General features: G+C 42.9%; 1 protein-coding gene across 5 annotated transcripts in view; it reads right to left on the bottom strand.

Annotated features, from left to right (window-relative positions):
• Positions 1-27760, bottom strand: part of RYR3 (ryanodine receptor 3) — a 1864151-nt gene that overhangs the window by 1455480 nt on the left and 380911 nt on the right. For 3 of the 5 annotated variants that reach the window (XM_086937034.1, XM_086937032.1, XM_086937031.1), the window contains exons 3-4: positions 7654-7761; positions 4656-4676 (exon numbers count right to left, since the gene is read on the bottom strand). In XM_086937034.1, coding sequence (XP_086793160.1) covers positions 4656-4676; positions 7654-7761 — 129 coding nt within the window. The remainder of the gene's footprint in view (positions 1-4655; positions 4677-7653; positions 7762-27760) is intronic. The other 2 variants (XM_086937033.1, XM_086937036.1) reach the window with 1 other exon arrangement.

Raw genomic sequence — 27760 nt, 5'->3', positions numbered from 1 at the left:
ATCCAGTGTATTATATTTTTATAACTCATTGACGTTAATGGCTAAGTTATGATGTTTGATGAGTTGCCTTGTTTTCAGCTATATATAGGCAATACACTTACCTTTCAGTATTGGTATTTGACAGCTTCTTTCGCCCATGGAATTTGTTTATAAGATTGAGTATGGAATGGCTCAAAACTTTCTAGTCTCCCAAACTATGGTCCAAAACTAAATATTTTGAGCACTATAAAGTAAGGAGAACTGACACCCTTCCCACCTTGTTAATTTAATTAGACCTCTATGAAGTTCAGAACTAAAAATCGTCAAACTTCACTAAGAAGTTCTAGTTGCCACTCATTGGGGTCCTAGCGTTGGCTTGGAACAGCACTGGGACACTGACAAAAAATATCAGTATTCATTTGTGAAAGAAACTTGTGGATTCTGGGAACTGCCCCTCTCCGTCCCCCACCCCACCCTTATTGCCCAAAATGGATACACCCATACTTGAGGGTTTCTTTTCAGCAATGTTTAAGGCAACATCCTGTTGGTTGGGCTGATTTCAAACAGAAACCACTCCACCTGAAGTTATCTTACAGGGTGCTGTATCTGATAATGTTATCGTTATTCTGAGCCGAATAAACTTCAGGAAGTATCAACATATCTGACTTGGTAGTTTATGCTGGGATGGCATGCTGGTCCTTTGGTTAAAGAGATGGGTCCAAAGTTGAGCTCAAAAGCACATGCTTTTAAAAAGTGAAAATGAGCAAAGAAAATTGAAGAATCAATAATTCGGGCAGAAAAGGATGGAGTGATAGTCGCGCTTTATGAATAATACCTACTACTACCACTACTAGTGTCTTAGAGTGTACCTGTAAATGTACAGGTGTTCTGTGACATAATGTCAGTGGAATAGATAATGTTTCAGGATGCTGCCATATCATTGAAGCAGCAGTCATTCAGACTATTGTATAATGGTTGGAATGACCTTGCAGTTATTAGATCTAACCAGTGCTCCCCCTGTTGTATTGTGATCTATACACTGGAATTAAAAACTATTTATCTTTGGTAACTTTCTTCTTGATGCACAGGGTCCCTCCAGCAAATTCCTTCAACCCCATTTCCAGAGCGACAGGCTGGATCCTGAAAATCTGAAGCAATTTCAAGTCACCAGCGTAGGTGGTACTGCCCTATCTTTGCCTACCTGACGTCCCAAGACTCCACCAAAAGTGACTTGCAGGAGAACATATATAGTGCTCACACACCAATGACATCTGTTCTGTTTGACCTTTACCACGCCCACACAGAAGCAAAGGAAGCAAAGGATGAAGGTGGAAACAGACAAATATATAGCCATCAGCGAAAGAAAAATTAGTCTTCCTCAAGAGGGTAGGTGTGTGGGTCTGAAGGAGCTACTGTATGCATCAGAAAAAACGCTACCATAGATAAGTACCTAGTATTTGTAAATTATACTCACATCCTTACATGAACCACTCCCATAGCATCCCAGGAGAAGGGGGATTGGGATCCACAAAGGCATACAGCAAGAATGACTGAAACGGTGGCCTGTCAAATTAAATTACGCTTTTTCATCTGGCACAGTAAAATGATGCAACTGATGTAGAAGACCATATTGCAGTGTTACAAATTGTATGAATAGAGGACACAGTTGGGTGTTGTACGCCTTTTGGATGGGTATGAAACCCTTTAAGAGCAGGCATGCCAGACAATTCATAGCAGTGCTCTAGGGTCAAAGAATCAAGGAACAACTAAGGGCCTTGACTCTACTCAGTAAGGCTGAGTCAATATAGAATAAACCAAAACAAGTGTCGGTAATGATAACTATTTGTCATTTACTACATGACTAGTACCTATGCAAATACTTCACAAGTTACATGAAATATTAATTTCCCCCAAAAACTTTTTCTTTTGAATCTTTACCTTATTTTTCAATAAATATATACACATACAAATCAATGATCAATAGAACAGAAACTTCAAATACAAAAAACATTCCTTCACAAGTTGTACAACTACCCAGAGCATGAGTTACTTAGGAGAGAAAGGACCAACAGAGCCCAGGCAAAATCATAGGACCGTCTTTACTTGTTACTTGTTACGCCAAGCCACTAAGGGCGACTATATCATATCTAGACTTGTATGATCACAAGCAATATCAGATTCACTAGTAAAAATGATATGTGACAGGCATTCAGCAAATGTTGGAGGAATAACGGATTCCCGGGCCCTACAGATCTCTCTCCTCGCCAAAATCACAACATAGAAAATACATTTAGATGCTAGATCTTTCAAGCAATAGTCAGTCGTCAGGCCAAAAAGAATAGTTCTAGGGTCAACCTCCACTTGTTGCCTGAGAACATCTTCAAAAAACTTTTTCACCTCTAGCCAGTAACTAGTGTTCTTCAGGCAATTTACAAACATATGGAGGTCATCGGCTGCCAGGTGCTTACATCTAGGGCAATGATATTCTATCCCTATCACCTTAGCTAGTTTCCCTGGGGTCCAGTAAACCCTTTGGCCGTATAGAGGGGGTTTCGCTTAAGGGCAGCAGATTTTACTACTGCCCGCAGCATGGAGAGAGAATCCCTCCAGATGTCAACCGAATTAAACATATCAGGGCCGAAAACATTACCCCAGAGATTCTGGGTTTCAGATGCTGCCACTTGTGCATCTTCCAGTAGGGCCCAGTACCAGAAAGAGATTTCCAGCTTCCAACCGCCCCTTCTGGAAACCGAGTTGAAACTTACGCTCACATCTTCTACATCCCAGCACTGAGTTGCCCACCACCCCGACAGTTAATAATATTTAAATCTGGTGAGCGCGCCTGTCATATCAGAAAGAGATTCCCAGCTCAACAACTGCGAGTCCCTCTGGAGATCCCCCCAGTGCTTGACCCCTGCCGATTTCAGTGGCTGAGAAAGATGATCCTTGAGGCAAGCAGGGGTCCCGGGGAGTCCCAGATGGGAGCCTGACATGTATAGTACGGGATTTTAAAACTCTTTTTGATAAAAATCAATTTTTCTTAAGAGGCCCCCAGTACCTTGAGCCTAACCTTTTTGAAAAACTTGGGGTCCCCAAATTTAAAAAGAAAAAACTCCTGCCCCTGAGGAACGTCATGAAGTAATACCTGAAACAGCAAGCCCAATGAAGACGAATCACACTTGCTCGCCAATCTTCTAAAGTTCTTAAAGTGGAACACGTAACAATAATTAAGCAGATCAGGTAAAGCCAGACCCCCCCTATTTAGGTTTCTCCTTAGCTTTTTCCAAGCAATTCGCGGGGGATTTAGTATTCCAAATGAAAGTGCCAATTTTCCCATGCCAAAGCTGTCATTGCATTCTGCTTCCAGACATTGAAGATGCTGAGGAAGATTTTGAAATGGCTTTCAAATAACACTAGAAAAACTGTCACTCAAGCCCTAGTTGCTAACAAGTTTGACTACAGGAACACCCTCTATGCCGGGATCACCAAGCAACTTACTAGAAGGCCGCAAACTATCCAGAACTCTGCAGCCAGACTTATCCTCAACCTCCCACAGAGAACTTGCAACACACCACACCTCAGGGAACTCCACTGGCTGTTGATACACACACATACTTATTTCAAACTCCTCATACACACATTCAAGGCACTGCACAACGTAGCTCTCATCTTCCTGAACAGTTACATCTTGTTCCACCAACCACCCAGACATCTCCGCTACACAGGACTCCTACTCGCATACATCCCACGCATAAGCAGGACCAGATCAGGAGATTGAGAATTCACTTACATCACTCCTTCGACTCTACATAAGACTCAACCTCTGTTCCTAAATTAGGCAAGAAGCTAACGACCACGCATTTCAATGAACCACCCCAACCATCATTTCCTTTTGTATCGCTTTGTTCCTTTTGTACTCCTTTTGTATTGCTTTGTCCACCCCAACCATAGGCAGTGCTAGGCACACACACCTGCTCCGCATCAGGACACCCTCACGGGTGAAAGTATACTTTATAAATACACATAATATAACAGATCTCAGGGTTACAGCAGTTCTTGGTTACTCAGATACTGGCCCCTTGGAAATACAGGGCTACTCGTAATGAGGTAAGAATTTGGAACTATGCTGTTAAAAACAGTATTAACAAACCAGCTGAAGGAAAAACCAATACCACTAGTACAATAATAGGTTGTTGCCATGTGTAAAGCTATCTACTCTACGTTCAGACATTAGCTTCTGACACTAAGGCAGTCATAACTACACCTCATATGTGGGTCAGTCTAAGCTTCTGTAAACATCTTACTTGTATCCAGAATTTGCCAGAGCAAGTTACATCACACCTGAATCGTTCAGCATCACTCGCTGGACCAGCAGGCAAACACGAGATGTTCATACGTGCAGTGTCATTTACTATGTACATCATACTACCAACATGAAAAGGGAACTCTAACGAGTCTCATAGATACGTGTACAAGTTCCAAATGGTTTTGTCTCACTCCTTGGCTAGGGGCCGCTCACACTTCTTAAAGCTCACGCTACCAATCATTCCAGCAGGACGGAAGGGCAGTCCTTCTAAGCACTGGCAAGTGAAAGGTCGGTATTGTTACAAAGTCAGTTCTCAATCCCATGCAATGGAAATAAATCCAGCAACAAAATGAACAAGGACAGAACATACCCATCTGGACAGGCCGCTCTTCTAGCAAAATAAAAAAAATGGAAAGAATGATAAATAAGGGTTAGAAAGGGGTGCCACTTCCGACGGTGACCTGCAGAAAATATTAATAAAATAAAAAGGGGGGAAAGTCAATTATGAGAAGTGATTGCACCGCGGGACATCTGAAAAGCTAAAGGAAATGAAATTGGTTACATTTTCAGGAGACTGGGTGAGGGTTCCGTACCTGACCTGTAGGAGCACAAGACAATGAAACAAAGCTTCGTTAGCTCAGACAGCAGTATACGTTTCACACACGAATACAGTTCAATGTCTTACTCTTTTTGAATATCACAGAACTGTGTGTGCATTTAGTTCTGTTCCTGCAACCTCTGGATTCGTTCTAGACGTTTTAGTTGAAACAGGAGTCACTGATAAAATACCCACAGTCTGTATGTTTTTACTGACTTGGCTGTAGTAAAGTAAAAGCGGCCTAATTACACATGCTTCGGGAGTATGTGATATAAACATATTTATGAACTTGCGCGCTGGGTGCTTGCATTTAAGGACCAACACAGGAAATAAACAGAACGTCTCTGTCTTGTTTGTAACTCTAAGTTCAGGCCCTGAATTGTGGACTGTTCCGGTATTTGAATGTTTGGGCCAATTTTCAGATCTGAATTCATTTGTGGGAGGAAAAAGTTTACGAAAGGTATACCGCTAAATAATGTTCTTAACGCGATTACCTTCCTGTGCTTGAAAAACATCCAACTGAACTTTCAACCTCCCACAAAATATTTCAAGTGTTGTAATAGACACTCCCCCATAAAAGAAGAGTGCTGGAATGCACAAAGGCATGTGATGCCGAGCTGCAGGCGCTGCCAGTACGGTGTCCGACCTGTGCCAATCGATGTGGGCTCTTGCCATGTGTATCTCCTCGACCTCCACAGCTCCAACTCCTCACGCAGCACAAGACACCCCACAGTTCATGTTCACGGCAGGCCTTGCTCACCATAGAGGAGGGGGAGTAACAGCTTGGAGCACGACCCTGTGCCACGTGTATACGTCCATGCGGCGGGCGGGAAACGCAATTACATTCTTACGCTGGTGGAGACCGAGCAGACAACATGGAACATTACAAATATAATAATTCCGGGTTGTATGCTGCGGGCATAACTTGTGTAATGGAATTAATTTGACAGTGTGTAGGTTCATAGGGAGCTTCCCGAGCCGGACCTTGAAGTCAAGCGCCTAGTAGAAGTGTGTCATTCAACGACCGAGTCGTAGCCCATGGTGGTCTGTAAGTAATTTGCATCCACGAACCATGCTGCACAGCAAGGGAGGACAGCAAGGCTGGGCACTCTAGCATGGGGTAAAGGGGAGAACGGCAGGGGGTGAAACATGGAAAAGGGGTGAAGAGTGGTTTACAGCAGTAATGACGTGGGGAGCAACAGGAAACTGGAGGGCGCTGTCATACCTGGGGGAGAGATGATTCACTTTGGAGGGCGGCGAGCTTTGGTGATCTGTAAAGCACCTGCTCAGGGGAATTTCTTTTTTTTTTTTAATGTATATATTTCCACCTCGCACGCCGGCCTTATTGGGCAGCGAACACACACAGAAGAACCTTCTGGAAGAAACGTCTCCATCTGGGCACGCCTGTCACAGACTGCGACTCTCGAGGGTTTGTGTTTTGGGGCAGGCAGGGGCAGTGTCCGAGGCGCTCTTCTGGGAACTGCACCTTCAGCGCCTCACACAGCAAACTGCACACCCCCGGCTGATTCTGGAACGGGCAGGTGGCCCCGGGGTCAAAGGTTATCCCAGCCGTTGCCATTCAAGGCTCGTTATGCTGACAGACATTTGCAACGGGATCTCTGCCCCAGCAGGTGGCAGCTGTGACTTACTACGCCGGAGCCTGGGCGTGCCAGTGAGATTTATGAGGTGACACGTGTGCTCCCCGAGTTTTTAGTGACTAAAAGAATGCAAACTCGTGGTAAACATGAACATACCGGTGCACCGAGCCTGCCCCGCACTGTCTCAGCAGCAGCTGGTTTCACGTCCAATCAGAGCACGCCGTGCCACTGTCGGAGAAGGACACACCACCATTTGTAAGGTCTAAAAGACAATCTCCTTCTTGGAGAGGAGTGAGGACAAACAGAGGGACTCTGACCCAGACAGAGCTTTACAGTGAAAGGAAGCAAAATATTGATGTCCCCCACGCTGCTACTGGTGCCTGGCCTGCCTGTTCTCACACTGCAGTTGCAAATGAGGCAGTGTAGGGGCGGCAAGCACATTGCAAGCTAAACTTGCTGTCCTCATACAGATCTATTGAACCCATGATGGCGAGTCCCACAAAACAACAGAGGGGGAATCACTGCGGCACTTAAAGAAAGGCCTGTTGTTTGGTCTGCTGGGCATATCCAATGAACTATGGCAGCTGGGCAGTGGTCGAAAATCCTTGGGTAGAAAAGGGCAGATTCTTGAGTGGTGGTTGGTACATTCTTGGCCAATGATTGGCAGCGTCTTGCACTTTCGTAAAGTACACAGCGCTGTTTTGAAGAATGGCCTAGGCCAGTGATACTCAAAGTACGGCCCAGGGGTCGCATGCGGCCCTCCTGACCTTTACATCCGGCCCCCCTGGGCAGCAGCAGCACTGGGCTTCTGTTTACTTGACTCAGCACTACCATAGAAAAACATGTTAAATATACAGCAAGCACTTATTTAAATGGGAATTGCAGTTAGGGAAAGGAATTAACTAGGCCCTTAGCTTTAGGAACACCATCATTTTAAAAGACAGCCACTAGATATACATGCTTTGCCACCCCTAAACCCACTTTACACCCCGCTGGTATCAGTGCGGCCCTCGGTCACACCATAGAGCAAACTTTGCGGCCCCCGGGAAAATGTTTGTGAGTACCCATGGTCTAGACACTTTGAGTTAGGAGACATCTTGGCAAATGAGGACGGTTGGGCTTTAAAACAATGACCATAATACAGAACACATGCAGACAAGGTACTGACTTACCCCTTCACCAGCGCTGTCACTCGTGTTGGCCAGCATCTCCTGCAGAGCCCGCACGGAGAGGGACTGCTCCAGTACAAAGTTACAGATGCAGAGGTCCGGGGGTACATACTGTGGAAACAGAAGCAGAACGGTGAGATGGAGGACCAAACAGATCGAAGGATATTTGCTACAAGAAGCACAGAGTACCAAGAGACGCATGAAACAGGAAGTCTGATATAGGAATACCAGCTGCTGCCTGCTCTTCAGAGGCAGACCCTACATGATTTTACTATTTTGCTTTTGTCTACTGAGGGCCTTCTTTATTTCATTCACTGTTTTCACATTCGCCATTCTTGCACAAATAACATATTTTCAGTTATTTCTTCAGAGCTTCCTGGTCTTGTCAGAATATTGCCACATTGTCGACAACAGAACTCACTCTTGAAGCTTTCCTTAAAATTTGGCTAGATGCTCAAAAGGCTGGCTAGCTTCAATCCTACTCCCATTAAATGCTTACTAGCTACAATCTTACTCCCATGAAAGGCTTACTAGCTTCAATCTTACTCCCATAATAAGGCTGACTAGCTACAATCTTACTCTAATAAAAGTAGTAAAAGCAAAAGGCCTCAACAGAGACTCCCTGACAGCATTTACATAATAGTAGTATGTGTCCTCATCGCCAGGCAGCCTACCAAGCCTGACATGGCTGGCTGTGCCATAGCTGCTGAAACTTTTCAGTGCCTATGCCTGCTCATAATTCTCGAATTTGCCTTGCGGGTTAGTCAGCCTCTGGTAGCACAGGGGCATGGAGGCTGGGGATGGCGAGGGAGTGGGACAGTTGGCATATAGGACGTTCTAATCCTTTAGGGAATTAACAGCCTGATTCATCATAGACCCGTTTTGCGAGACTATAATAGCGATTCATAAGGAATCGCTATTACAGACTCGCAAAACGGGATTCATGTAGGAATCGCAAAAAGATTTGCGATTCCTACACAATCCTTATTTGCGATTAGCAAATTGCTAATCGCAAATAAGGAATAACTCCCCATTCATTCCTATGGGCCAAAAGGCCCATAGGAATGAATGGTGAGTATTCCTTATTTGCGATTAGCAATTAGCTAATTGCAAATAAGATAGCGATTTAAAGGGTGCCAGGGGTGTCCAAAGGACACCCTGTAGCACCCCTTAAATGCAAATTGAAACAGGTGTTGCGCACACACATGTCCAAAGGACATGTGTGTGTGCAACATGCAACTTAGAAAAATGCTTTTAAAAGCATTTTTCTAAGTTTTCGCTATTTACCACGAGGTTTGACCTCGCGGTAAATAGCGGGCCGAAATTGCGAATTTGCAATTTTTTAATGGATGATGAATTGCATTTAAGGAATCTCAAATAGAGATTCCTTAAATGTAATTCCTCGTAAAATTGCGACATCGCTATTACCGATTTTTGCATTTGGGATGATGAATCCCAAAGGCAAAAATAGAGCTCGCAAAGGGCCAGATTCTCAGAATCTGGCCCTTTGCGAGCCGATTTCGGCTTGATTAATTAATGTCTCGTTTTATTGTTGACTCCATTCCATATAACCATTATGCAACATCTTTGACAACCGGTAGGAAACCACATTCTTAGACTCAGGGGTAGAGAGGGGCCCATGCTGAAATAAGATGTGGCTGTGCTCCGCACAGTCAAAATAACCTCGTTACTATAACCAAACAGGTTTGTTTGAGGAATCCCAGCCATAAACATGATATAGCATGTAAAAATTAGGTAAAAGAAACGAGCTCATAAACAACAAATACATCACATTAAGGTAAAACTAACATTGTGACTGGGAGATATTAAAAAAAGAATTGGTATTCTTTTTAGTTTTCTTTTTGTGATGAAAACATTATGCAAACTAATAATTGAAATAAATAATTGCTCTTCTTGTGCCTCTCATAAATGGCCACTAGGGGGTAGTAGTGCATCCATTGTTTGCACTGACCAATACAACAGCCACACTTTGAGAAAATATTAGCTCTTAAAAAAACCTTGTCCTTTAAAACACAAATTCTCCGAAATGCAGTAAAAGCCCTATTCTCAGAAGGCGCTAGTGAAAACAAATGTGAAAAGTATTTAGAATTTCTAGTAAAAGCTCTTTAACTTACTCTTGGTGTTTTAAAAATGTTTTACAGACATCAAGGGGATGTCCTTGGGTAACATTCAAGGGTTCAAGTGAAAAAAAGACTTTACCCCACTTCCAGGTGGTAAGACAAATGTCCAGTTCCAACTGGTCTTGCTGGTTTTGTTCCCTTAAATGCAGTTAATGCTGGGCCTGATTTAAATCTTGGCGGTCGAGTTACTCTATCACAAGAGTGACCTCAGATCTGAGAAAGTGTCACGCCTCCTGCATGCTGAGAGTACGCCTGAAAGACACTAATTACTGGTGAGCTGTAGGAAGCCCAGCCAGAGACAGGGGATTCGAGTGAAGTGGATAATAAGTAGAATGCTACAGTCCCACTTGTAATACAACGCATGTGTTCATGTTGTCCGTGTTTTAAAAGTGTGATTTGCTTTACATTTTTTTATCCATCTAGATCTAACCTGGAGTGTGGCACAGCTGTTCCTCAGCTCAGCAGCTGGAGTGTGGCAAAAACTTTGAAACAGACCCACATTTCTAATTTGACTTTGAGGCAGCCAGCGCTGCCTAAACGTGGTAAGTACCACTCCTTCTGCTCCTCCTCCTATTCCTGTGCATCACATCTCGTCACTTCTGTGCAAACGAGCAGAGACTAATAGAGCGGAGCAAAACCCAGGGCAGTGCTGGTCACTGCCTTCTGCACTACCACTTACAGTGCCCCACTGTCGCCGCCACCTTTCTTCATTTTCAATCGCCTCCGAGAAAGGCGGGTCCGGCATCGGGCCCGCCACAAGTATGGCGGGCGCACCGGCCTCCCCTCCCTTGATCACGGAGGCGATCCTGTCGCACAGTAATGGTGCGTCAGGCACGACTCAAAAGTGGTTGGTCCCATGTCTTTAGAGTGACCCGGAAGTGATAGAATCACTTTCGGGTCACCTAGGGAGCGAAGGTCAGGCCGTTTAGAACCGGCCAGGCAAGAAAGGGTTGAAAGACTGAGGAGCAACAGAGTCTGCCTCTTTGACTCCATGCTCCACAGTCTGCCACACCAGCCTCTAGAGAGGCTGTAATTATTTTGTCTTTGTTCTTTTTCTTTTTTTTTTTAGGTTGGAGGCTCGAAGGCATGCAGTGCCGAAATTAAGAGCATCTCGAACTGAGGTTCTGTAATTCTGGAGACTGACTCCATTTTATATTGTGCCACCATTTTGTGTTGACCTCACGTAGGCCTGTGAAGGTAGCCTGGCAAATAAAGTGGCCTGGCCTTCTTAGTCCATATATACATTAACTAAGGTTTCTTTTTGACTCTGAAATGAACTGTAAGAAACTGACCTCTTCACCTGAAACTGACCTCGCAAAGCCAATTTCCCTGATCGATCTTTGTCTGAGATTGCCAATCAATGTTCAGGACATCGTTAACTTTTAGTTTCCTTGCACGTGCCTTATCTTGTTCATCATCTGTTACTGTTTCTTTTGATGTTTCTTCATTACATGGGTTATGCTTTCAATTATAGGTTTGTCTGGCTTTTGGCGGTTGAATTTGGGACATTCTTAATGATTGACTTTTGGGTTGGGATACTGTACATGTAATCATGCCATGCCCTGCAGTGCCATCTAAATCAGATTAACCTTTGTGAACTATGTAATTATAATGTTTTGCCACTATCCTGCTGAAACCCCAAAGGCTACTTACCTGCTGACACTCCAGATTTCCATTTGTTTAGGAATGCAATAAAAAGCTAACTGATACAACTCCCTTACATGCCTGGGGCAGGAAAAAGAGTATATAATATGTGAAGTAAGACCATTCTAGCAGACTGCCTCATTCAGTAGCTAAGGCTTCTGTGTGACGTAGTCTCACTCATTTGAGTTTAATAAAAATGTTCTTTTATATTTTCAGCTTTTGTGCCAAATTCTTTATTATTGGTTTGAATGGACTAAGTATCAGTGGAACCCATGAGAAGTGGATTTTTGATTTCTACAGAACGAGAGAAAAGAGGTGCAGCATCGCAGCACCCAGAGGGAGAGATCGGCTGCGCCTCACGTGATTTTCTCTTGAACGTTGCCCTCAACCTGTCAAGATTCTGTTCAACGGTCGGGGCATGCACCAGAATATCATCACTGACGTTGATGGTGATGAAAATAAAGAGTATTAAATTAGAGTATCCCAATGGGTTGCTAATGATTGGTGGTGATTTTAATACTAACTTATGAAGAATGGAAAAACATAGAAGATGCATACTGGGATGTCCAAGTGTTGGCCCAACAAGCACAGAAAAAAGAGGCCATTGGTAAATATTTAACAAATATATTGGAAGCACTGGGAATGCGATGCCTAAATGGTAGGACCAAAGGAGATATGCCTGCGGCCTTCACTCACATCTCCCCTTTCAGACTAGCAACTCTAAACTATATATGGGTCTCCATAAAACACTTTGACAACCATCCATGACTTCCTAATAATTCCGAAAATCTCAAGTGTCGTGCAAGATTAGTACTACCTTGGAGCAACAGCAACAAATCCATGATGAGCAAACAAAGTGACATGGTGCTCCTTTACCGCATTGCTTGGAAGTGGGAAGAGTCCCCCAGAAGCCAAATGGAAAGAACCAGCAACATAATTCGCTGGGACAGGATTTTAAAAGAAATAGCAACCCAATTGAAGGCTGGTACAATTTAATAAATGCCTTGCAATGTATAATGGAGCAATTAAATGGAAAGAGCCCCAGAGTAGAATCCCAACCGATCTGGGTTGAGGAAGCCTGGGAAACAAGCAAAGAGATAAATAAAGCCCCACAAAGTGATAGTAACAAAAAGTTAACTTCCAAAATGTTGAAAGAACAAATTAAAGTTCTGAGGCGAGCTCACTGAGAGAAAAAATGGGCCACTAAGATAATGAAGGATGATCCAAGCTAGGCTTAACTTCACCCACCCCTAAAATTAAGAGACCCAAGGAAATTCTGGGGCCTCGCAAATATGCTTTATGGAAGCAAAAAACCTTTAACTTGTAACATCTTCACAAAACAGTGGACTGATTACATACAAGGTCTATACTATATGGAAGAAGCACCTCGTGCAGTAGGGACTACACTGGGAAAACTTGAGAGCACAAATACAATGAAAAAAGCACTGAGTGATACAGGGGATTTCATGTACATTAACAAAACCCCCTCTAGTGAAAGATCTAAACACAAGCCAATGGCAACAGGAGGTCCTGTACCGGAGGGAGTGGCAACTGCCCCTGAAAAGGCGACGGAACACTCACAGCCAGCTGGAAGGCCACAAGATGAGACACCAATAAGTCAGCAGGTTCAGCATGATCGACTAGAAGCTTCAACTTGGCTTAACAAAATAATGTTGGGCAAGACGCTGCAAAAGTTAAGAGTGGCTGCAGCCCCTGGACATAACCACATACCGGCAGCACTTCTTAAATCTAACCCCTCATTATGGATGCACGTTTTAAGTACAGTTTTTGGTGACTGCTTCCACTCCAGCATGGCCCCCGATAGCTGGCAAAGGTCATTCCCTGTTCCAATACACAAGAAAGGAAGCCAGGACTTGCTGGGAAACTATCAAATGATAGTGCTACTAGATGTTGAAGAGAAGTGCTATGCCAAACTTCGAAATAAGGAGTTGGAAGCTTGAGCCACAGAGAAACAGCTGATCCCATGGTTTCAATCTTGTTTCCAACAAAATTGTAACAAAGAGGATAACCTGTTGACCCTGTCTTGCTTACGTAATAAAACTTCACGACCCAAGTAACAGTCACTTTATGCAGCTTTAATAGATTTTACAAATGCTTTTGGTAACGTTCCAAGAGGCAGGCTGTGGCATAGTTAAGCAGATCGGGAATCTCCCCATTGGTATTGAAAGAAATTGAGTCACTTTACAATGCGACATGGATAAAGATCTAGATATCACTGAATGAGACAACCTCAGAAAAGATAGCCACAAATAAAGGTCTAAAACAAGGCTGTATTATAGCCCAGTTCTTTTTAAAATATATATATATGGTGGACTACGAACGCAACCTGGAAAAAATGTAAATGAATACTTGTATAGCACACTACTCACCCGCAAGGGTCTCAAGGCGCTTGTGCGAATACCGCTGTGGAACCCATCCTGGCTTTCCCTGTGAGGCGTCCACTCCTGGGCACCCACAAGGTGGAGGCCAGGCATCCGTAGCATTGTGGGGGCCGTTGTGGAGATTTAGCAAGCTATTGCCCAGAGTTGCAGAGTGGGACTCCATGATTGGAATAGGCACCGACACGAGAATTATCAGGTCCGGGGAATATTGAGCCCAAGACCCGCCGAGGCGGGGAATTGAACCCTGGCACCGGACTAGACCTCTGCATCAGGGTCTGCCGCTCTAATCATTGAGCCACACTTCTCCCCTAGTATATGTCCACCAAGAATAGTTGGACAAAAAATTAAAATCCTTCAATATGCTGACGATATGGCCTTGTTAGACTGCAAACGATTGGACCTTCAGAGGTCCCTTAATGCCTTGGCCCGCTAACGTTATCATTATTAACTTAAGTAAAACAAAAACAATGATTTTCGAAAGGAAACTGATCAAAAAGGGAGCATGGCACATCGAAGGAGCTGGCTTAAAAAGAGTGAAAAGCTCAAATATTTCTGTGTTCACATAGATGAAAGGGGTGGCAAAGTAGCCATGAAGACAACTGCCATACATTTCATGTGCACAATGGGTAGCTTTAAAAAGAACTTGGCTTGTGAAAACACCAGAGCATTACTGTTGGTTGTAGGGTGTAAAGTAATGCCCACAATGTCATAGAGAAGAATTATAAAGACCAGATATTTGGCTGGTTGGACAAACAGCAATGTGCCTGTTTGCCCTATCTGATTGCACTAGCCAATCACAAATCTGACCAAACAGGAGCTGGTGCTACGTGCAATATATGCATCACAAAGCTTAAAACTAAAATCATCTAACACCATTATATTAAAACAACTTCTTAGGCAGAAGATTCTGGAGCTAAATTTAATATTGAAGGCGGAAGACTTCATCAAAGCAACTCTACCTAGCATAGTGATAGCAAACCTGCTAAATCTCAGTCATTTGATGAAGATATGAGGGACTTAAAGACCAAGCCACATGATAGCTCACATGGTGGCTTGGCTGTGGACCTTTGTACCCCAGGTGTCCTGCCTTACTACTTGAGTCTCCCTCTCTGTAATCCGGCTAATTATAGACTCATGAGACTGCAGATTGGCCTGATTCCATTAAGATGCTGTTGGTATGGACGCATGAATGGAGAAACCAGTAAACAATGCCGACTGTGCACCCAATCGGATGAATCATTGATACACGATATATATTATTAAAGGTTAAAAACCCTAAGGATGCACTGGCTATGCTGGCTGTTCCGAGCTTTAAATAGTAGATCCTGAAGGTATGCCATCCTCGGCTGCCTAAAAGGGGAATCATTTCAAATATGAGGGTGTTTCTTAAAATTTATGAAAGCAGTGGCAGAAGAACTGCAAAATGCAGTAAATACAAATATGTAACAAGAAATGCTCTCCCCAGCAGAAGTGGATTAAGACAATTATATGAGAGGGAACTTGCTAGACACATAAAACTCCACTTAACTCTCATAATAACTAGGCAGCTAGCACTCTAGTGGCCAGATGTACGACCACTGGAATTTGTGACTCGCAAATTGCGATAAATTGCTACTCGCAATTTCTGAGTCACAAAATCCAATGTACAACAGTGTCTCAGACACTGCTTGCGATTCCCAATGGGGTCACAAATTGCATGCCTCATGAATATTAATGAGGCTGTCGCAATTTGCGACCCCATTGGGAAGGGCTAGCACTCCCAGGGATGGTGGTCTGCTGGGGTCAGCAGACCACAATGTTAGGAACTGCTTTGTCAATAAAGCAGTTTTTTAAAAAATGCAGCACGTTTTCCTTAAAGGAAAATGGGATGAATTTAAAAAAGAAAAATGAAACCACTGCCTGCTCTTAAAAAATATTTGAACATCCATTCCCAAATGGGAAGGGGTCCCCTGGGGACCCCTTCCCGTTTCAAGTGCTTTGCCACCATTCTGAGAAGGGTGGGAATCTGCAAGTGTTTTGTGACTGCAATTTCGGTTGCAAAACATTCATACATAGGTTTTGGAGTTGCTATTAGGAAGGGACCCCCTCGGCATGCCCTTTTTTTTATAGCAAGACACTTACCCTATTTTGCGGTCGAAAAGGGGCTGAAATTTCCTTTGTGACTGCAAAAATGGTTGGACATCTGGCCCTAGGAGTTTACTAATCTTTGTGTAACGGCACCTTCTTGTCATCATGGATGCCAGCAAGGGCCTAAATTAATAAGGGGAATGTGCAATTTAACTCTATGTACATAGGGGAATATCTCATAACGGACTTAAAGGAGACTTATGTACAATAAGAGAATGTCTCTTATTAATTATTAATTATATTAAACACTTTGAAAGTCTTGTACTATAGCTGGGTCGTAATGTTATCCTATATAATGGCTTTGATGAATTGAAAATACATAAACTTTACTTACATCTCCTTTATTAAAAAAATTGCCAATCAATTAGTCGAATCAATTACCACATTTTTAGGGAAAGACAAATTCAGTGAGGAGCTGTTTGGCAGATTCTCACTCCAGAAAACTCCAAATTTGAAGCAGCAGCCTTCGAGGATTTTATTAAAGCCAAAACATCCTGGCGTACATGTGAAAAGCTGAATTTCCCATACAACCATTCTAAATGCGGTTAGCCAGTGAACAGTAAATGCAATGGAGACATTTAGTGGTTTCTTGAAATCAACATAGATTTGTCAGTGGCTGTTGGACAAACTTACAGCTGGATAGAGAAACAAAAGAATGAACCTATTCCAGAGGGATATGATGGTGAGGAATATGACACTGATGGACATGACAGTGAGGAGGCAAAGGTGAGGACATGTTGATGAGGAACACAGCGGTAAGATGATACATTGTTGAAGGACATGGCAGAAAAGTATTATGGTGCGAAACATCATGAAAAGGAACATGGTGTTGAGGGACTTAAGAGCTAGGAGTGGGATCTTAGGAGAACAAGGTGATAAGGGACATGGTATTTAGAGATACAATGGTGATCAACATGACAGTGGTGATAACTCTGGTGAAGGGAAACAAGAGGACGAGGAAAAAGAAAAAGAAGGATGCCTTTTAATGTGTTGCAAGTGTTCTAAAAAGTGGAGAGCAGAGCTTGCACCTACCTGTCAAGTGGTGGTTTTCAATTAAAAATGAACCACAAAATGCACATTCTCCTCCGGTAAAGGGTTCCGACATTCTCATTTCCATTCTGCCACAAGATTCAATAGGATCCTAAGGTAAACGAGCATTGACAAAACCACTAAGTCTTGCCTATGTGAGATCTATTGGATTTTTTTGGGAGGAGAGTGGAGTGGCATGGAGTGACATTATGAGGCATGGAGTGGCACTGTGTGCAATGGTGTCATTGCGCAGTGTGATGTGTAGTAGAGTGGCATTGTATTATGTGAAGTGGTGTGGCACTGAGAGTAACGGAGTGGCTTTCTGTAACATGCATGGAGTGGTGAGGCATTCTGTGGAGTGGAGTGGCATTATGTGGCATGGCTTAGAGTGGGGTGGCATTGTGCGGAATGGAGGGGCACTTGTGTGGCATGGAGTGGCACTGTGTGACATGAAGAGGAGTGGCATTGTGTGGCGAGGAGTGGCATTAAGTGGAGTGGAATAGCATTGTGTGGCGTGAATAGCACTGGAGTGGCATTGATAAGAGTGGAGTGGCTTTGGTTGGCATGCAGTGGTCTTTGATTGTGTGGCGAGAGTGGCATAGTGTGGAGTGGCATGGTGTGGACTGGCATTGTGTGGGTGGAGGGGCACTGAGTGGCGTGGAGTAGAGTGTCAATGTGTGACATGGAATTGAGTGGCGTTGTGTGAAGTTGCATGGAGTGGAGAGGCTTTGTGTAAACACTACCCTTCACATGGAAATTTGCTTTTCTGAATAATAAGAGGAACACCAAAAAAGTTGCTTGACTGATTTTTGGAATTCATAGAAACATCTTTCCATAGACCAATAAAAATCAAGGTTTCTGCACCCTACCAATGTCCAGAATAATCAAATACACACTTGCAGTCCTTTTAAGAACCAAAGAGGAAGTCATCATTTACAACCCCAGATCCATGACCATCTAAAGTGACTTGGAGGGTGACTAACAATATTTATTTATGGAAATACATTAGAGCCAAGTTTCATCAGCTAAATGGAGATTGCTCATCTGGATCATATCTGTGCAATGTGGATCCTTTTTCAATGAAAGATCCCTTGTAAGCCAAGGATACATCCGAAGGGTGTTCCCACTTCCCATCTGCTCGATCAAGAAAGAAAGAGTTGGGGGTTACTAGAATAATAAAGCTATGTCTTCTCTGCTGAAATCGGCAACAACATCAACACAGAGAAGCTTCAGTTTTACATTGGGAATTTTGAAACTACATTCAAAACCACACCACACGTTTCCCCGTCAATCTAGCTAATTGCTTCAGCTGTGAACAACAATAGCAGGTATCGTTGGCAACTTGTAATCCTATGGACCGTACTGGCAGGCCCAGACAATCCTATGGTCAGTGTATGTTTTGTGATTTGTCAACAAATGCTGTTTACCACCTGTTTCACAAATTTGCTGGCAACTCCCACCATATTTTCACAGTTCGGATTAAACTCTGGTGTAGCCATAACGGCCTAACTCAGTCACTCTCTCAGGATATAGTCTCTTTCATGCCCACTAGTGTGATCTCAGAACCAGGAAGGGTTTTAATGCAAGGGTACTTCTGTAATCTGTGTCTGTAAAGTCAAGTCACAGGTTGGTTAGCCTTTTTGCTGCAGGAAAGGGAACGGCACTGGGCGCATTAGATGATGAATGTCAGTGGGACTGCATTTTCATTGCTTTCCATTAGCTGAAATGGCAAGTGGTTGGACTCGGAGGACTTCAGTATTGCCAGCAGGCTGGAGAGGTGATGGACAGAGAGCACGATGCATGAAAACCCCACAAGCGCTAAAATGGAAACGGCCTGTGTCTAATGGGATTTATTACAGCTGATATGGCTGGAGATGGAGCCAATCAGCTAATTAACTGCTGAAATAGAAATGGGATGGGCAGCAATGAGTTATTACTTCTGAGACGAAATGCGCAGGTTTTGATGCCTTTATTACTGATGAATGCCAACAGCATGGACACACAGTGAGGTCTTAATACAAGAAAAGCAGTAAGTGCAGACCCACATACATGTAAACACGTACTCATACACACACATGCACTACACACACTCATGTGCATGTATATACGTATACATACACACACTACACACTTACACAGACATGATCTGTAAGCCAGAAACCCACAGCTGTTTTTGCTACTGTGATTGCTTGACATGTAGCGGACGGATGGACCTATCATAGTTAAAGGTGCTTGGTGTAGATGCCACAAGTCACATTAGAGAGCAAGAGCTCCATGAAATGATAGTTACACCAGGAGGGAGTGGCAAACAGGGTTATTGATGAATGGACACAGACCTTACCAGATAAACGCAGCCATACGTTTGGGATCGACTCAGCAATTTCTATTGAATGTATGACGTTACAACGCATACATTTACAATGCATGCCTTTACAACGCATTTTCAGAAACTACATTTACAACGCATTCCATTACATCGCATTATACCTTTACAATGCATACCATTACAATGCATACCATTATATTGCATTTAAGGTAAGTGTTGGATAGTATAGTGGTAATAATTACTATTCTAACTCCAGTGCGTGCAACAGTAGGGTAAGTGTTGGATAGTGTAGGGGTAAAAATTACTATTATAACTCCAGTGAGTGCAACAGTAGGGTAAGTGTTGGATAGTGTAGGGGTAAAAATTACTATTATAACTCCAGTGAGTGCAACAGTAGGGTAAGTGTCGGATAGTGTAGGGGTAAAAATTACTATTATAACTCCAGTGAGTGCAACAGTAGGGTAAGTGTTGGATAGTGTAGGGGTTAAAATTACTATTCTAACTCAAGGGGGTGTAACAGGAGGGTAAGTATTAGATAGTATAGGGGTAAAAATTACTATTATAACTCCAGTGAGTGCAACAGTAGGGTAAGTGTCGGATAGTGTAAGGGTACTATACGTTGTAATTGTGTGCGTTGTAATGACTTGCGATGTAATGCCTGTGTTGTAGTGACATGCATTGTAATGACTTGCGTTGTAGTGACATGCAATGTAATCGCTCCGTTGTAATGACATGCTATGTAAAGTATGTTGCGATGTAATGACTGCGTTGTAAAGGTTGTTTCCCAATTCAACTATATGAGACTCCCAACATCCTTACTGATATGCCGGAAATGGAGCAAGGAAGCAGATACTATGTAAAGAGTAACACAAAAGCGATTGCCTTTACACTATTGTACACGGAACTTCATTTGTAAGGGCAGAGAAAGAAAAGTTACCTGGCTGTCTCCCGCTTCCCTGGACTTCTCCTTGCCATGGTTCTAGCATTATTCCATCAAGTTTCCTTCATTCCCAACACTCCTTCTCATGGCCAGGACAGAGTTCATCACAAGAAAGACACACAAACAGATCTACTAGCACACAAATACCAATCCCTTTGTGTTTTTCTTTCTCTCTGACACGTAAACACACGCACACTCTTCCTCTCCATCTGTTTATTTCTTTCTTGCCAACAACCTAGCACAACATTTTACTCTCTGAAAGGCGTTCTTCATTTCTGAAGTTCCCCTCTCATATCTGCCTTTTCTGCTCACAGCTTCCCAGATAACTGACCAAAGTCCTAATATAGGCTACCAATTATACAAGGTTCACTGCGCAACCCCTCTTGTTGATCCCTCCTTTTCTTACCCCGACCTCAAGAATTTTAAGGTGGCCTCTGACTTGAAGAGATTTACATGTACTCAACACAGCATTTCATAAGATACTCAACAATAAACATAACATAACACAACATAACATTGCATAGCATAACATAACACTCTGAAGGCAGTGCCCATTTCAATGTCACCCTGTCATTTTTCAGAGACAACCACCAATAACAAAGGCGTTCATCCCTGTTTGTGGCTCATCTGTATGATGTAGTATTGTATGTAATAAATACAGTTAGCTCAGGTTGGCTCATTGTTTTTCTTCAGGGTTTTTTTTCAAACACCCCCACAATGGCTGACATGATAAAATTGGCAACCATCAAACGACTAAGGAGAGTGAGGACTTATTTAACAAAAGGGATGTCTCTGTTCACCTAAAATTGAATACACCAGGTCAAATGGAGAGGTACCCTTTCATAAAACAGGGGTAAGGGAAGAAACCTATTTTTTTAGCAGACACTCACTCACATATTTCTAAGTGGCATGCTTCATCATCTCGTCCTCCCCTGGTAAACTCAATTGTGTACTAAGCAAGCTATACCTCCCTTTTGCAGGGAGCAGTTTGGTATTCCTAGAGAATGTGTGTAAGGGACCTAGGAAAAATTGGAAAAATTAAAATGCCTCTGGGTGACCCCTCTCCCAGCCATCAGGAGACATATGCATGGGCCTCGTGCTCAATATGTCTCATTTCATGGCCCTTCACCCTGCAACTGCGCTTTGTTTGGAATATGCTCACTTACTCCCTTCTGCTTGTATTCTTGAGGCATTTTACAAGGCCCTACCAATGGCTTTTTATTTATAATCAAGTTTATTGCCATTTAAAGGAAACCACATAACTACATTGACAGCAAAATAAGGCACATTACTTCGGTAGTCTAAAGTAGTTAAGCTGTTGACAGAGACCTGTTTATCAGGTTTCAGATTAGATGCACGAGTAAGTAGATCACAGTACATGAGAGCACAGCCATCAACCAGGACAGAAGATTGGACCATTTACCCCGGATCTTTTCGAATAGTTCAGGGCAGCCCCAGACCTCGAAGAGGGGTTCTTCTTGGATCTCAAACCAGTCCACCCCCCGCCTCCACTTCCGTACAGTAGGAGGTTTGGCCTGAGACCAAAGCGCTGCAATGTCACGTTTCGCCACTGCTACAGCAGTCCCATGAAAGCGCTTGTCGGCTTGAGAGCCATCCAGGCCATCAAACACACCATGGGGAAGAACCCACCCCAGGGTCTGTGTAACTCAAGTTCCACGCCCGCCCAGAAATGACGCAATGGCGGGGCACTGCCAGACCATATGATAAAAGTCAGCTGGAGCATGGTAACAGCGTGTACAAGTCAGGGAGGGTCTGTATAAACGCGCGGAAGTCAGATATGCCATATGTAAATAATAGAGTTGAATGAGGCGCAGTTTCTACCAATGGTTTTAATATGTATAATATAGGATAAGACAAAATAAGATATGAAACATATAAAATGAAACATCGTTGAATCTCTCATACTTCCCACACATTCTTGCCTCCTGAACGTAGAGATGTCTGTCCTCGCATCTCTCTTCAGATACCTTCTGCCATCTTAGTAACTGCCCTCTGGACTGTCTGTATCATATCCTTGGAGAGATGACCCTCAGAACTTGACAGAGCCTAGCAATACTAAAACCACTGGCAGTACAATCTTTTTGTCTGCTGATATCCCCTACCCTCTCAAGCACACCAACATTGACCTGGCTTCTTTCGATAACGAAATTGCCTATTTGTCTTGCATGAAAGCATACAATCCACAACATCCCAGCCCTTTTTTAGATTATGAATGCAAATTACATATGTCTGCATATATTGGGATACAAATCTCAATCCTAAAACCGAACTGAAAGATGTTTGACTCTGAGGTCAACAGAGATGACTAAATGGAGATATTATTTATCATTCATATAGGCTACATATGATGCAATCATTGTGTGATCGCAAAAAGGCAGACTTTTTTCGTTTTTGGTTAATCCCAATTTTTTTTAACAGCATCAAGTGGTCTTATAAGGTGAAGTAGTACGACTTTACCTTCAGGTGTGTGAGTGCCCACCCGACCTAGTCTGGACCCTTTTAAATCATTTTCAGATAAATGCGCTCTTGACGTAAAGGCTTTCAGAAAAAAACTGTTAAATACTCAAATAAGTCTTAAACTGAAAGGGGCAGTCCCAGTAGTAGCCGTCATATTGGACGCTTTCTGAGGATCTCCAGATTAAATATGGTACTGGAGAAGGCTGGAAGTCTTTTCTGAAGTAAAAAAAATGGTGGCACCTTTGTTTTACTACTTATTAAAATCCAAATTCTCTTTCCCTTCGTGTCTCATTTTTATCCTTACATAAAACTCAGTTTATTTATTTTAGTTGGCCCTTAATAGGACTTTTAAATGTCTATGTTCTGTGCTTTAAAACAGGTACCTCCTTCGTCACTCACCGCAGAATCCTTTCACATCTTGAAAGTAAAAGTAATCCTAGTTCTGCTCTCCTTGTCCTCATAAACCCCAACAGTCTTTAATGGAGTTTCCTACAAGAGGATCATAATTGGGCTTCCATATTATTCTTTTTTTTGCAATAGCGGAATATAAATAATCTTTGCTTATTGTGGCGTGGTGCTCCTTACTGCCTTGCGTCAACATCATGAATTGTGGCAGTTCCCCCAGACACTTCAAGTAATTATAAGAATAGTTCTGAAAAACGACCCTGGGCTCACTTCTCCCCAGCTTCAAAGAACTCTTTGATGATAAACTCCTATCTCACCGCAATAATTATGTGGGTAAAATATTAGTCTCAGCAAGTCAATGCCGTTGGTAGCAGGAGTAACAAGAAGGAATAAAAGAGCTTGGAAAATAATAAAAAAAAATAAGAAGCCAGGCGAGAAGAGGCACGAGAAATTGAGGATGGGAGATGACAACCCAGAGAGGAGGAAGCAGGGATTTGAGGGGGGAAGCAGCACACGAGAGAGAGTAAGAAAACATTAAAAAAAAAACTGGCAAAAAAAGGAAAGGAGAAAAGTTGTTTGCTCACATGGAGCTCTAGAGGAATATAAGACATCAATCTAAAAGGATGGTGAAGAAGGTATGCTCCAGGACATGGACAAACATAAATAGAGAAAATATAACCAGTGAAGAAACAAGCAAATGGCATTGACAAGAAAACCAACCAATGATAAGAAATGGGCTGACTTAAAGGCCACTGTCAGTGTTGGTATAGGTTACACCAGGCCTTCTGCAACAACAGTAACAAGCATTGGCATAGCCAATAGGTCTTGCTTTTGGGACCTTATAAGTATTTAGTTATGCAGCACAATATCCTCCATGCAACAACATCAACTGGTGCATGGCTAAACACTTATAAGTTCCCAAAGACGAGACCTATTGGCTATGCCAATGCTTGTTGTAATATATTTACAGGCTTCTGCAGGAACCTATACAGAGTTGAAGGTGATGGAACAAGTAGAATGGGAGGAATAAAATGATGGTGATTCATTCACCTGGACATACTTGGCAGTCTACATTGCAAATAGAGTACCCTGTGGGAACGCTAGAGCAAGGTCTATTACTGAGGAGCTCTTATACAGGTCTCTGTGAGGAAGGAAATAGGAGGAATTATTTTCATATAGTCAGAAATATGCAGGTGATATTCAGGAAAGGCCCTGGAATTAATGGGGGAAACATTTGAGACTGGCAGAAGAGGGTTGTCTGGAGTTTAACTTGCTAAAACTGGATAAGGACATTTTTTTTACTAACATGCCCTATTGATCTAGATGGACTGAAACAGTTGGGGCACGGGGACATACCTGACATTTGGTGTCTCTCTGTCAGGAGTACTTTTAAAAAAAAGCATAGGCATAGCCAATAGGCCTCGCCTTTGGGAACTTATAAGTGTTTAGCCAGAGATATTGACTTCACCTATGTCTTTAAGCTGTGCTGTACATAAGTTTGCAGCATGCTGAAAAGTTATAATAAAGAAGTGTCAGAAACATTTGTGTTACCTTAGATATGACCAAAAAAACATTATGTACAACTGAACAACCATATTAAAAAAAGTAGGAAATAATTTCCTGAGGTTTTTTTTGTCCTTTCAATGCTGGCAACTTGTATCTGCCTGTCCCAATGGTTGCTTGTTGTGTTTTTTGTTGTTATGGGGGGGGGGGCATAAATAACAGAAGGGTGAAGGTCAGTCAGTTAGTGAGAGTGAGTGAGAGAGTCAGTCAGTGAGAGAGTCAGTCAGTGAGAGAGTGAGAGAGTCAATCAGTCAGTCATTGAGAGTGAGAGAGTCAGTCAGTGAGAGTGAGAAAGTCAGTCAGTGAGAGAGTGAGAGAGTCAGTCGGTGAGAGTGAGAGTCAGGCAGTGAGAGAGTTAGTCAGTGAGAGTGAGAGAGCAAGTTAGAGTGAGAGAGTCAGTCAGTGAGAGAGTGAGAGTCAGTCAGTGAAAGTGAATGAGAGTGAGAGTGAGCCAGTTAATCAGTGAGGGGACGAGAGTGAGTCAGTGAGATAGTCAGTCAGTGAGAGTGAGTCAGTCTTTTAGCGAGAGTAAGTCAGTCTTTTAGCAAGAGTCAGTCAATCAGTGAGAGAGTCAGTCAGTGAGAGAGTCAGTCAGTGAGAGAGAGTCAGTCAGTGAGAGAGAGTCAGTAAGTGAGAGAGAGTCAGTCAGTGAGAGAGTCAGTCAGTGAGAGAGAGTCAGTCAGTGAGAGTGAGTCAATCAGTGAGAGAGAGTCAATCAGTGACAGAGAGTCAGTCAGTGAGAGTGAGTGAGTCAGTCAGTCAGTGAGAGAGAGCCAGTCAGTCAGTGAGAGAGAGTGGGAGAGTCTGCCAGTGAGAGACTGTCAGTGAGTCTGTCAGTGAGAATGAATCAGTGAGAGTGAGTGAGTGAGTGAGTGAGAGTGAGTCAGTGAGAGTGAGTGAGTCAGTCAGTGTGAGTCAGTCAGTCAGTCAGTCAGTCTGTGAGAGTGAGTGAGTCAATCAGTGAGAGTGAGTCAGTCAGTCACTCAGTGAGAGTCAGTCAGTCAGTGAGAGAGAGAGCAGTATTGCAAGGGAGTTCCCAGCTGAGCATTCCAGTGTATGCCTTTAAAGAACAATTCTACATGTACAAAATACATTATGTACAATCTGAGTATTACTAAAATCTATATTTTGAAAGACTATCTTAAAACTTTTGGCGCATTTTGTAGCAGCCTCTTTCATACTGTGTGCATTGCAAGTTTAAAATAACTACTTACACATTTACAGTATTTTGTGTCACAGTTTAGGACCTCGTATCACTAAACATACACAAGTCCCTATTCTTCACTGCACCAATCAGGATTAAATTATGCGGCTCTAACTACTACCGGTTTCTTAATGTTCAATAGTGCATATCCCACTGATTAACTTAAGTTGCATGTATTTTTAATTTAAGCTGCGCCTTATTTTATATGAAGTTACATGAAGGTGAAAGACCGAAAAAAGTTATAGAATAGTTTGCTTTTTTAGCAACACTTTTGACCCCGCCCCTACAGGTATTCACCAGACCCACTTCTCGCACATCATCACAGTTCTCATTCTTTTTTTAACTGCACTTCGACCACTGATCTTGGCCCTTGCATACTTCCTGAGCAGTCCGGTCTCTAAAAACACTACTTATGATTGTTCAGATCTCTTTATATGCCAAATAAATGCATAAAAAATGTATATAAATAAATATATCGCTTTAATACCCCATCAGGAGTAACAAGCGTTAAATAAATGCAAACCGTTTCCCTCTTTTATCCCTCGGCTACCCTTCTCAGTCCAAATAACTGACTAACCTATCCACCACTCAAATTATTTTCATATTTCACTATTCATCACTAATTCTTTATGGATTCTGGATTAGCGAGCTACTCGCCGAAAAAGCACTTTGACGCCTCGTATGGGGTAGTAAGCGCTATATAAATGCAATTACAATACAATACCTTTCAATTTAAAGAAGTAAATGTCCTGCCAATTTAAATCACTGTCTGTACTACAGTAAGTGGTTCAGTCCCCAGTGTATAATACATGCAGTTAGATCACAACAGATTAGGCAAAGGCCCTTAAACATTAAAGTGCCACGCAATGTTCAGGTTAGGAGAACTGAAACCATTCTATTCATTAAAAATGCAATATGAATAGCAGGAAAGAATAGGGAACTAAAATTCTCTGTAAAAGGAGCCGCTCGAAATAGTCTTCTTAAGGTGCCAGTGAAATGCCTGTCAGTCCAGAATTCCTTGGCGACGCCTCCTCTTTCATGACCTTTGACCTATCCACACAGGAGCCACTTCCCTACAGCTGCCCACATTGACTAAACTAAATTTGAAAAACACAGTATTTTGAAAGGAGGCCTGTGGCAATCACCATGACCGAGTTTCCTGATCGTTAGTTAGAAAAGCCCTCATGCGACTCCGAGGATCTTGTGTAACACATTAGGTTTTTACACAGTGAGCGTGACTGCTCTCGGATGGTCAGCCCAGGTCACACCCAACAGCTACACAAGCGGCTCTCTCTTGTCTGCAACTCTGAGGAAAGTTTCAAATGAACGACTGCTGGGCAGGTAGAAGACTTTAACCTGCCTTAGTTTTGTCCAATTATGTACAGATTTTTAAGCGCTACATCATTTAGGCGCTTCAGTAAAAATACATAATGAAGATAATCACTGAGCAGGTCGGAAATGCCAATCTGGGGTCTGAAGATGGAAGATATGAAGAAAAGTTGCAATTTAGCAGCCCCAAGAGCAGCTATCCGTCAGTCTTTCTTACGATGGACTCTGGAATTTTAAGCGTCTGAGGGAGAGCCTTTAACAATTCTTTTTGTCGGGGGTGAACTTGAGAGCTGGACGGAAGGGGGGGGGGGGGTCAATTTAACCCAGCATTGGTTTGTCCTGCAGCCTCCTAAAAAATGTACATTGGACGGTTTACCGTTTGCTCCCAGCTCAAGGGTCTTTATGTCACCGGGAAAAGGCGAGGATTGACATTATGAAGAGTACAGGCTGTTACTTTCACTCGGGCACTAACCAGTCTAAACCCTCTTTTGCAAACATGGCGCTGACAGGGAAGCAGACAGA

The sequence above is a fragment of the Lissotriton vulgaris genome, chromosome 9, assembly GCF_964263255.1.
Source record: "Lissotriton vulgaris chromosome 9, aLisVul1.2, whole genome shotgun sequence".
NCBI classification, from domain to species: domain Eukaryota; kingdom Metazoa; phylum Chordata; class Amphibia; order Caudata; family Salamandridae; genus Lissotriton; species Lissotriton vulgaris.
The sequence above is the reverse complement of the archived record's forward strand: the minus strand, read 5'-3'. Positions and strand labels throughout refer to the sequence as shown.